Source organism: Oryzias latipes, chromosome 4, assembly GCF_002234675.1.
Source record: "Oryzias latipes chromosome 4, ASM223467v1".
Classification (NCBI taxonomy): Eukaryota; Metazoa; Chordata; class Actinopteri; order Beloniformes; family Adrianichthyidae; genus Oryzias; species Oryzias latipes.
The window spans coordinates 21196138-21208666 of NC_019862.2; the positions used below are offsets into that span (position 1 = coordinate 21196138).

The window sequence follows — 12529 nt, forward strand, 5'->3', positions numbered from 1 at the left end:
CACCACTGCTGTTGTTATTAGCAGCTGAAATGTTTATTTTACTTGGTTACAATGTAGTTACATCAGGTTTTATCAGGTTGCTCCTGTCTGTTAAGGAAATATTTATTTGCTTTTTCTTCTTATCAAAATTGCAAGTAATGTAGTTTATACTTTTCTTTTTGTCTTCCCAATTCGGAAACTGTGAACAAACCCTTTATGGCTTTGCACTGAAAGACTCATGCAAATAATCTTTTGCTCTATCCTTAAAGCGTTCCCAGTGGTCTTAGAATATACCGTTTGTAATAATAATAATAAGAAGAAGAATATACAGTTTTTAGCCAAACTCAAAAACAGTGTGTTGTTCTACAGGAATGCATTTCTGCAGAGCGGCAGGAGTTCATTAGAAATTCGCTTGTCAATTGTGGGCGGGACTGTTGGTGCAGTGCAACCCGCCCCCCCTCCCCTTCTCATTGCAGAGAGCTCTGTTTACACTCCCTCACTAGCTTACAGCCCGTCACATCCCAAACCTTACAAATCGGTGCAACAAAAATAGTGAGCAGTATCCAGCCATACAGTTTTGAACCAGATTCCAACTCGGATGAGGAAATCAAAGACGTGCATGCCTCTAGTCGTCTACATGTGGATGCATCAGAATGGAGCAGAGCAGGGAGCTTGTGGCCTGCCTATTGAATTTGCTACATCACAAAAAAATCTCTTTTTTTTAACAGCATTTTTTTCATCTGCTCCTGATTCACAACAATTTGAATAAAGTAATTCTCTGAAATGCAATTACATGTCATCAATCATTAGAAAAATGCCACAAGAACATGTTAAAGGCCCCAAAAACACAAGTGCGTCTTCTGAGTGGAACTTTAATAACTTTTTAAACGAGGCAAAGTTCCAGTAAGAAAGAACTGTTAGTTGGTGTTTGTGCGTGATGTTGTGTAACTGCATGGTGTCTTGCGTGGTTAACATTTAGGATTGGCGCCTGTCTGCCCCCTCCCGCAGGTATCCTGGACCAGTCGGCGGTGTGGGTGGACGAGTTTAACTATTACGACATGAGGACGGACCGCAACAAAGGAATTTCCCCGCTCTCCTTGCGTCCCAGCAATCCGCTGGGCATCGACATAGACAAGTACGGATCTGGAGCGTCCAGACACACACACACTGCAGCACCGACACAATCATGCTGCTGTAAACACCAGCGCTCTGGTCACTGAGTCATGGTTTATGTTCCCAAACAGAGACAAATTCTCCCCACATGTAGGTATTTGAAATATTATGCCCACATGGAAATTGCTGAACAGCCTGTAACCGCTCCACACACACAGAGTGGAAACGACATAATTACGTACAAGCTAAGAGAAGGACAACATGCGGATACATGGAAAGATCTCTGGAAGCTCGCTTCAGAGGAGGCAGCGCAGCGAAGGCAATCCAGCGCCAGGAGTGCAGAGGTTGCGATGTATGCTTTGTGTTGTCATGTTCTGGCAGTTCTGGTTTAGTATTTGTTTGGTTTAGAGGGGCTGGGCCAAGTGGCCGCTCGTGGCCAAGGGCTAGACCTCCATAAACAGGCTCCGCCATTGGCCTGCATTGAGAATTTGCACAGCGTGTGCACCGCTCAAAGGTGTTTGGAAGGAGTTGTTTCATGGATACTTTTGTCAGATTTGCAGCATCAGCTCTAAATATTATATTTAGCCGAACGTGTAAAGAAAGAGTTGAGAGAAGAGTCAATATTGGGTGAAGTGTTTTTTTCTTAACTGGGTCCTGCAGATCTGCCAGGAATGGACTGCGACAGCACAGCAACACATAGCAGCTAAATGTCTGGAAAAAAGACACCCGGACATCCACTGTCAAAGAGCTTTGGAACACCATATTTATTTAAATCTGCACCACATTGCAAACTATTGGATACTTGCAAAGATTTAAAACCTTGCTTTTAGACATTTTAGATATTTGCCCGGTTTGAATTGATCTTTGTTCTACATTTCCTAAATTTCTCAAAATCAATACAGTTGAGAATTTAAAGCCTTGTTAGGAGCTAGGTTTTAGATACAAGGAAATTATTTAAATGAGTCAAAATCCTTTTGCTCCGTACTCTTGACAATAGAAAAACTTAATTTAAGTTAAAACTTAAAAAAAACCTCAAATTCCGCTGTAATTTTTGGTTGCATTTTGAGGATGTTATTTTAAATTTAATAAAAGTTAACAAATTTGTCTAGATATTCTTATTAATATTTTGGAAACCAAATTTTAGATGTATGTTTTAGGAATAAGTGTTAGTTTTAGATTTGATGATTTATTAGAATGGTTCATATTTGTACTAGGATTGTATTCTCATTTTGTTTATATAGTCGTTTCCACTTTTACACCAGTGTTTGTCACTGTAATAAAAATAAATTACAATTAGACACATAAAACTGAGAACTAGTAAAGAATATTGATTATTGGGCTTTATAAGATTCTGCTCTAAGTAATTATATTGAACAGTTAGCATTTTAATCTTGTTTTTCTTTTTTTGAATGCTGCTAGATTTGGATATCTTATTTCTAAAGTAAAAATGATTTGCTGCATGGACAGATATTTTTATTGCTTCCAAGTAGGCCTGCACAATATACCGCAAATTTATCGTTATCGCAATATCCAGCTCTGCAATATGCATATCGCAAAAGACGGCGAATATCGCAATAAATCGCAAACCCAAAATGTGTTAAAACAATCTTCTAGCAGCTTGAAGCATTTAACGAATCAAATAAATCCCTTTATGCTTTGACCAATCAGATGGACGCCTTCCCATTGTTGACCACTCGGATGGAGGCCTATTATGTTAACCCTGGTCCTGACGAGCCTCAACCCTGCCTGTTTTCCAGCTCTCCTTAACCAGCTTGCTGTTGATTGGCTGACTCAAGTGATTTCACATCCTGATTGACTGAACACACCTGACTTTGGTTATCATTATCGAGCAGTCTAGGGAGAATTGGAAAACAGACAGGGTTGAGGCTCTTGAGGACCAGGGTTAGCCACCCTGACGTTTGTCCCCCATGTCGATGAGGGTCATTTGGAGTATAATTTTTAAACTGTTGCAATGAAATGGGAATGATGTTTTTGTTTATTTTTCTATTTGTTTATTTACCGCAAATTTATCGTTATCGCAATATTGATCACTAATATCGCATATCGCAAGTTTTCCTCATATCGTGCAGCCCTACTTCCAAGTGATTCCTGCTCTTTTCCTCTTTTTGCAGTGCAGCATTTACCCTGGGAAAAAGTTCCCTTTAATTACTACCAAATGAAAAAAGAAATCCAACATTAAAATCTTACAATAACTTAGAATCACAATAGATTCTTTTTAAATTATGGAAGTAAAAATGTAAATTTCTTTTCTTTTTCTCTCTCGAATGAATGAAAATAAAAGTACCGGTAAATGATTTGTCTTAGAGTCTATTATTTTTTGTTTACCTAAATTTTTTAGGGTGAAAATATGGAAAAATGTGTTTAAACTTTTCACTGAAAACTTGTGCGCTTTTACATCTTTGTTCATTTGAAAAAAACGAGCATTACATTGTTTGTAACCAAATCTATATGATTCTTTTGGGTCACCATGCGTGCGTGTGTATTTGTGTGTGTATATGTGTGTGTGGGTGGGGGGGTCAGTTTGTGTAAGCCACAGGTCATTAGCAGAGATCAAGCTTTCTTAATGAGAGCTGGGTCCTCCAGGGGGCATCCAGGCGTCACACAATGCACTTCCCACGCCAGGCTCTCCCAGCCTGCTGCACTTTCTGGCTGCATACTGCCCCCTACTGGAAAACTTGACAACTTCAATTTTCCAGCCAAATCCTGCTCCCTCACAGTTCACTGTGATTCAATTAATACTGCTTTTTTTTTTCTTCATTTCAGGGTCACATTCTCTAACCTTGTTAAGCTTCTGCTTATGGAATTTCAGTTTATTGACGTGGTTTGTTTCTTCATTTATTTTTCGTCTTTATTTTGTTTGATGCAGCTTCATCCTCTTTCTTTGCAGAGGAAAAATCCCACAGAAAGACATCGATCAGATTTTTCCAGGAATGAGTGGAGACTTCACCAGTGAGAATTTCTCTGCCACCTGGTACCTCATAGAGAACCACACAGGCTCCAGGTAGGACCATCTTCATGCACATCCTCATCATCATCATCATCATCATCATCATCATCATCATCACGACTGCCTTAGAAACTTAAAGACTTCCAGTTCTTTCAAGAAACTGATTCACTGATTTACTCGTAGAAATACTTTTATTATAACATTTTGAAGAGATTATCAGAAAGTTTGCCTTTAAAGTCTTCATTTTTAAGTTTGGATGCTGAGAGCACAAAGTGGAGATGCGGGGGAGTATCTCCTTTGTTCCTGAAACACTAAATCTTAGTAAAAAAGACAAGTAAAATGAGCATTCAATGTCTCTATTTAAAAAAAAGATTTCTATATTTTCTATGTATATTTTTTAAATATTTCACTAAATGTTTTAATGGTTTCAAGTTGATTTAAATTTCTAGATCTGTAAAAAAAAAAATTTCTTCTTATAATAATCACTTTTTTTTAAATTCATTTCAGAAACTGAATTAGAATACCATCTGTGTTGTTTCTAAATAAAGCGGTTTCATTAGTAATCCTTAAATGAATTTGGATTAGATGCTGGGTTCCCGTTTTTTATACGTCAGAACTGGAGCATCACCACCGGTACGAACAACTGTTTAGTTTGAGAAGTTCTTCAAAGGCCCTCCACCCCGCCAGTCCTCTCTAGAATAATCTGCGGCAGCTGGAATTTTTTCGAAAACCAAAAAAAAATCAAAGTATTTTCCTCTGCAGTCGGACTTCATCTTAATGAAAATTGCCACAAGTAACAACAGTAAACAAATACAAACCAGTCAAGGGACAACGTGTGCCAGTGACTTAAGATCTGGCAGTCCAGCCCCACCGCTCTTCAGAAAATTGTACTTAAAGCATTTTGTAGAAATATTTTCTTCTTCCTATTTTTGTTGCTTTTGTTACCCGTCTTCATGTTGTAAACCTGGGTTTAAAAATCCATGCAGGAAATTGGACAAAACTAACGGTTTTGAGGTAAAATGTGGATATAATGGCTGGTTTTATAGAAAAATGTTGCTATGTAAAAAACTGTAACGTCTCTCAGCAAACGAGAGTTTAAAACTTTTCTTCATTAAAGTTTGTTTCTTCCATAGAAATGAAATCCTGTGAGTCCTTGAAAAACAGTCAAGATGAAGAAAACTTTAGATACCTTTGACCCTAATTCAAAACAAAAAGCTGATGTGAATAGAATCTCCAAATTATTCAAGGAGCTTAAAAAATATTATGAACAGAGACTTAACTGGCCAAAAAAGTTATGCTGGTGACAGGATTTGACATGCATGCTTATATAAATGACATTTGAATGTGGAAAATTGGGTTTTAATGGTTTGGAGTTTTTTGTGGGTGTCTGACACTACAGGAAGACCGAGCATGGTCTTCACTGAAGCAGGAGGTGTGCAGACAGGGTAGCCTGCTGACCTCCAGTCTGTCATGTTAGGGCGTGAGGCGAGTTATTTTGGACACTCCTGGCTTCCTCTACCCCCTCCTCCCCGTTGCTTAGCCTTCCAGTAACCCAGACCCCATGGATCCAGAATGACCAGGGGCCTCTGTTTGGACCTCACCGGGTGGCTGTTTCTTCCTGCAGAGGAAACCTCACTCAGAGAGCTTGACATGCAGACACACGTACTTACAGTGCACCCAGATGTGTGCGCAGAAACTATCTGTTGATGTGCAAAAAGGAACGTTAGACATTTGTTGCAGTCCCCTATTTGTTTTCTTTGTTTTAAGTTGTTTGTGTAAAACAGCTAAGAGATGTTTTTAAAGTGATCTGTTTATTCTTGTTTTCTCAGCTTTGACCAGTTGAAGATTGGAGCGAATAACCTGAAGAAGCAGGCCACCAAAAAGAACGAGGGGAGTCTGGCTTACGTGAAAGGAGGCCTCAGTACTTTCTTTGAGGCTCAGGATGCTCTCGCAGGTGAGACGAATGAATCCATATTTGCCTCCTGTGGAGCTGTACGGGCTCAAGTCAGGATCAGTTTAACGTGGAATTTGAAACTGTCTCACATGACTAAGTAGCACCTTCTATTTTTGCCTGCTTGTTGAAGCTACTTCACTGAAGTGCTTTGTTTAAGTGTTAAATGATGAAATAAATGTGTTCATTTTTTATGTGTTGCCAAAGTATCGGATCGGAACTCAGTATTGGCAGATTTTCAAAATTAAAGGAGAAAATCCTGGTCCAGTCATCACTAGTGATTATGTTTTCCCCAAGTCTCAGGCTGCGCCCACAACATACTGGGTATGTCATTGTGGAGCGGAAATGATGTAACAAACACCTCTATCACCTGATGTCAATCATGTCCGAGCAGCCAATTGGCTCAAAGCCCCACCCTCACATAAAATTAGGGCCAACACTGTAAGCGAAAAGTCTGAATTCCATCCATCCATCCATCCATCCATCCATCCATCCATCCATCCATCCATCCATCCATCCATCCATCCATCTTTTTTCAGAACCCACTGAATCCCTTTTGGGGTCACAAGTTCCTGGGGTCTTCTTGCTGTGAGGCGAGAGCACTAACCACTACATCACGGTGCAGCCCAAAAATTCTGAATTGAAATTGGGAATCAAAGACTGAAAACAAAACTAAACATGAAAATACAAAACAGCAGCTGTCCGAAATAAACTCTCACCTTCATGTTGTTGCAGTTTTAGTTTATTCATTTATTTAAGTTTCAAATTTACTCTTTATTCCCTCATTTTAAACGTTTCTTTGAAGTTTACAGTGTGTACTCTTGAGTTTAAAACATACAAATCTTCATTTTCATTTCCACATTGACAATTTTGTTTATTTACTTTAAGTTGATCCTGATTTGACCCCATAGAGGCGCGACAGTCAAGACTTCAAACCATCACTCCTCATTTTTGCTCAAAAAAAGACTTTTTTTTTTTTGTTGAAAGTGTGCTAGTGTGTGGCTTTGGGGCTTTCTTTCCACACATGTGGTTTAGCAGCAGTTGATTAAGGGGGCTCATTTGGACGCTGTGTGAAAACCCTCCGTCGGCCAACCACAACACGGCTAATTCACCTCCATCAAAATGAGATCAGCTCTCACCTGTCATGCGCTCTCGCTCCACTCCGAAAAAGCGGTTGCACGCAAGCACACGCTCGCTGACCTTGAGATGCCAGAGGGCTTTCAAGGTAGCCGACTGACTGCTGTCGCTCTGCCAGGTACACCAAGTCAATTGTTCGCGTCGTCATTCATGCTTTTGTCTGTTTACCCTCTGCTCCTGCCGTAGCCGCTCAGTTACTTCCCCTTACTATTTATATGTGCACATTTCTTCCTCCATCTTTATTATTATTGCTTTCCGCATGTTTGCGCCTCGGTTGGAAGAGAAGCAGTGTTTTCATTGTTTGCGGCTGAATCTAAATAAACGGAGCGGCCCAACACAATGTCAGCCAGAATATTAGGGCTGATAATGGTGATAACAGATCCAATATGACCAATGGGAACAATGCGGGGTGATTCTCACGTTCCGACTGAGCGTGCCTACTGTGTGCCCACTGCCCCAATAGGAAATGTACAGTCTCCAAAGATGCAGGAAGCTGAGCAACACAGATATGCTAAAGGGGACCTGGACAAGCGGGACCGATGGTACACGGCTGGACTAAAACCTCCTCTCTTTAAGTTTGGAGAGTTTATTGTTTTATTTAAAGCCAGTTAAAAATATGTTATAACTAAAGAGAGAAAACATGAGAAAAATAAATGCTATTAACTTTACAATATTTAAAAGAATTCAAACAAATCAAGATTTTAAAATTCCTTACATAAATAGGCAATTGCTCCTAGCAGAAATGCAACATTTAAAAAAATATCATATGAAGCATAAACGTAAAAAAATACTATATATGATATTAAGAAGGCATGAGTAATGGTAAAAGATAAAATAAAAATAAGCATAATATTTGACAGAGATTAGAAGTGTTTTCTCTTCACAGTGTGGGCTTTAATTTTGAAAGGTAATTTCGTGAACTTTGTGCAGCTGTGAGTAAGCACATCCTGTCAGAGCCAAGTACAATAAACAAATATTTAGTCGTCATATATTTGTTGAATAAAATAAGTCCAACTATTTCAGGATCAGTTTGACGAGGAATTGAAATTCCAAAAGAAGAAATGAATGTGGGGAAAAAAGAGAGCTAAATCAGAAGAAATCTATAGTCTTCTGGTTTTGCACTTTAAGACTCTGGCAAAAAGAAAAACATTGTCTCATAATTGGACCAGCAGCTTGACTTGAAAGCGGATTTCTAAACTCTATGACCTCTGTCTTCACACAATGACTCATTACAGCCCTACAGCATCCTTTCGGAGCCAAGATCTGGCTTTCTGTCGTGAGAAATGAAGTGGCGGCGTAGAGCGGACAGCTCAAGTGGATGTATTCTTTACTGGGCGTGTGCACAGCCAAACCAACATACCAACCGGCACGCAGCTTTTGAAGAGGCCGGCTCTGCAGTAGTTCACTGCCAGGCCTGGATAGCACAGCTGTCTGAGCACCTTTTGAATCCTTTCTTTGTGCTGGAGCTCTCTGTTGTTCCCAGCAAGTCTCCACCAGGCTCACCTGACGCGTGGCCTTTAAAGAAACGAACAGGGAGTCGTTGTCGTTTCCCAGCATGCCGTGTCTCAGGCCGCCACGTACTTCCAGACCCCTCATTCACCAACGTGACATCCCCCTCCCCTCTGGTGTTTATTTTCACCCCCAACTTTCCATGGAGATTTTATTGATGACTTTAAGTAGTATGAAGTTGTATTTAATGTGGAAGCCTGGGTTGGCTGGGAGGCGGAAAGACGAGAACAAAGCCAAACCTGGGGGGGAAAACGCTATTGATAGAGTTAAAACAGTAGGAATTGCCTGTGTTCTTGGGATTTTTACTCTTTTTCTCACTTCTTCTTTTTAATTTTTAGTTTTCTTGAGTCCATCCATTCCAAAACATTTTACAGTTTTGTATCTGTAAGTCAGACATGTTAGTTATGTCTCCAATGATCTAAAATTGACCGTCCACATTCAAAGTCTGGATCGCTGAAAAACAGGTCAACAATTCCAAATTTTGATATAATTCTTAAACATGATGTATATTTCTTGCTGAACTCTTCATCCAGACTGCACATTAGCTTTTCTGCAACAGTCATCCAATCAATCAACCTTACGGTGGTTTTCTTGTACATCTTAAGACTCGAAAAAGATTCCCCTGACCTCAGAAAAGTCCACATGAAGTCCTCCACTTTGGCAGAAAATACCTAAAAAGAAAGCTATGTAGGTTTACCAACAAACCAAAACCTAAAACCATCACATTCAGGCGAGCTGTAACCATGTTTTCAAAGCCTCTTTTTGAAGTTTGTGTTATTCTTGGCCACCCAGGTTGGTTGGAGAGTGTTGGTTCCCAGGCGAGGTTGGGTTTCCTCTGAGATGCTTTTGGTGCTCCGAGAGCTGAAGTCATGAGCCTGATCTTACTTGTGCGACAACATCAGCATGGATCACCTCTGAGCTTCTTATCCCCCACCCTGCACCCCCACCGTGTTTTTACACCAGCACAACTTTTTCTAAAGGTTATTTGGAGATCTTGTATATTTGTATTTATATATATTTCTCTAAATGTGAACCTTCATAAACCGGTGAGAGATTTGCCGGGTTGCCTCTAGCGAGCGTTTCAGTCATGGAGCCTTAGCAGCTAATTGAGTTGTTCTTCTGAGACGTGCTCACTCTAGCAAACTGAGTGAGTGACAGCCCGTCAGGGAGTGGAGAGCTGCAACAAAAAAAAAGGAAAATATTGAAATTAGAGGTTTTTGTCATTGTTGTGTGAAAAGGAAGTCTCCCAATGATGCAGGAAACGGAACGGCCACCGTGTTCCAAAAATGAAAGATTCTCAGGGCCCCGTCCCCCCCCTCCCCGAGTCGCCGTCTCCAACAGGAGTCAAAACATCTCCAGCTTTAGAAACCAGGGACACTGTATTTTTATTCTTATCCCCCCTCCCCTTCCCACCCCTTTCCCCCGTCTCCTCGGCGGTTCCAGGAAGTGAAGCGGGAGCTGCAGCTCTTCCTCGGGCTCTGGGCTTCATGTGTTATCCGGACCCTGACCTGATGTTTAGCTAAACGGTGACGTCATGACCCCCTCACTGTGTGACAGACGGAGAGGACACACAGCTGGCAGCAGAGCTGGGGGGGGTCGGAGACACAAAGCAGACTTGTGGATGTCTTTCTGTTGCGCAGCAAAATCAATCCTTCGACCCGTGTGCGCTTTGGTCTTAAAGACCCACTCAGATGAAACTTGTGTTTTTGGTGTTTTTAACATGTTGTTGTAGCATACTTCTGAAGATGGAGGATAAATATGAAGAAAATGAAGCTCAAAATTCCATTTCTGAGTATTTCTTAATTCAAATTGTTGTGAATTCTGATGCATCCACTTGTAAACAAATTGATCCATGATCGTCTTTGTTTTCCTCATCTGAGCTTGAATCTGGCTCCGAACTGTTCGCCTGGAGGGCTCCAGTATTGCTCGCCATTTTTGTTGCACCGGTAAAGTTAGGTTAGGGTTGGGAGGGGCTGTAAGCTGGCGGGAGAGAGTGTGAACACATGGGTGATGGAAAATGGGGGTGGGCTAACTTCGTACCAACCATCGCGCTGACAACTCAGAAGCAAATTACCAATAAACTGCAGAAACTATGTTGTAGAAAATGTCTCAGTTTTTTTTAATTTTGGCTAAAAACGCCATGATCTTAATAAAAAAAAGATTGCTTGGAGCACTTTTTCACTTTTTAAATAGCTCAAAAGGTGATGGGAGTGGGACTTCAACCTGCGCCTGACCGCATTTTTTTCTTCTGCTGGTCAGTAATGAAGGCCAGTGGCTGATTGGGCAGTGGCATGTTTGAACGGCGTGCTTTCAGAGTTCCTCGCGTTTGCCTCGAGGCTTCTGTCTGTCAGAATGGACCCACATATTTATTTACAGAAGCCCCTCCCCCTCTTCATTTTGGCCTCTTCGCCCCGCCTGCTGTCAGACTTTAACCTTAATGATGGTCATAAAGAAATAAAAAAAACGATCAGGAACGGCTATTACTTGTCATTTCTTTCTCTTTCGTGTCATCCTCTGATATTTTGAGTCGGCCTGATGCACATTGGCTATGAGGGCCCTTAAGCCCTCTCCACCTCTCTCCCACTTTGTCAATAAACCCACACTGCAGCTCTCAGCACCTCTCTGCCCACTACTGCTCTCCATTTATTTATCCACTGGGGTAGACTCGCCTCTCACTCTTCCTCTGTTTTCTCCATCTGTATGTTCCCTTCATCCCCTCTTTTTTTTTTTTTTTTTTAAATTACTTCCACCTAAAGCTCTTCATGCAAACTAGTGGCTAAAAGCCATCAGAGTTCTTGTCCCCTCTCCCTGTCTGGCATCTGGACCTCCATCCGTCCTTGAATGTTGTTCTTTAGATAATCCAAGCATTTTAGATCCATATTACCTCCAGGTCAAAGGGCTCTAAATGTCCCAAGACCGTCACTTGCTAGTAATGGCTTTGTCTGGGCAACCCAATGTGAGGTTAATGTCCTTGTCGTGTGGGAACGGCCCGTATCAGCAGTGGGCTCAACAGCATCTGTGGTTGGTGAGTCGGTGAGGTTATCTACCATCTACCGCTAGGGTTGAGCCTGTTTGTTGTTTTACTTTTTTAGTTCCCAAAACCCAAAATGTTCCCATCTTTGGTTACTTGCCTCTCCACCATGTAGGGATTTGGAAATTATTTTCATAGATTTTTAGGAAGTTCTCAGAGTTGGGATTTGTCTGCTTCTATTTTGGGGTCATTAGTGTCTCGTAACGTAATCTGAGCCGACTTTCTGTTTCAGCTATTCACCAGAGGCTGGAGTCCGATGGCACGGAGAAGGTGGAGGGATCGATGACCCAGCGGCTAGAAAACATCCTCAATCGTGAGTCTTCCTTAACTGATACGATTATTGAACCGTATTGCAGGATTATTATGTCTTTAATCATGCAACAAATAATTAAAGATATAATCTTCTTGCTGCAGGAATAATGGAGTGGAGATTAACTAAATATTATTATTTTTTCTGAAAATAAACACATACCGGTAATAGGAAACAGTAAAAAATACATTTAAAAACACCTAACATTCTCCAAGTTTAACTGTTTTTATATTTATGCTGATATCTTTTATTTATTAATGTATTAAAAACATTTATTGCTGTCAGAATTTGTGCTTTTGTTTTTTTTCCCCGTATTTTATTCGTATTAAGCAACAGGTTTGCCAATTTCTACCTCTGTTTACAATACATAACATTAAAGTTTATTTTTTAAATGTCAGATTTGTTGAGTATTTTTATCCGTTATTAAATATAGCTTTTTTACATGTTTCCTTTATTTCATAGCCTCATTTCTCTTTTTACTGACGTTTAAAGCATTTTATTAATCAATATTTATCTATATTTTTGTGGTGT

The 12529-nt window shown here is 40.5% G+C and overlaps 1 protein-coding gene across 1 annotated transcript in view; it reads left to right on the forward strand.

Moving 5' to 3' along the window:
- Positions 1 to 12529, forward strand: part of exoc2 (exocyst complex component 2) — a 57437-nt gene that overhangs the window by 16470 nt on the left and 28438 nt on the right. The window contains exons 4-7 of the mRNA XM_011474258.3: positions 988 to 1114; positions 4001 to 4114; positions 5890 to 6014; positions 11921 to 12001. Coding sequence (XP_011472560.1) covers positions 988 to 1114; positions 4001 to 4114; positions 5890 to 6014; positions 11921 to 12001 — 447 coding nt within the window. The remainder of the gene's footprint in view (positions 1 to 987; positions 1115 to 4000; positions 4115 to 5889; positions 6015 to 11920; positions 12002 to 12529) is intronic.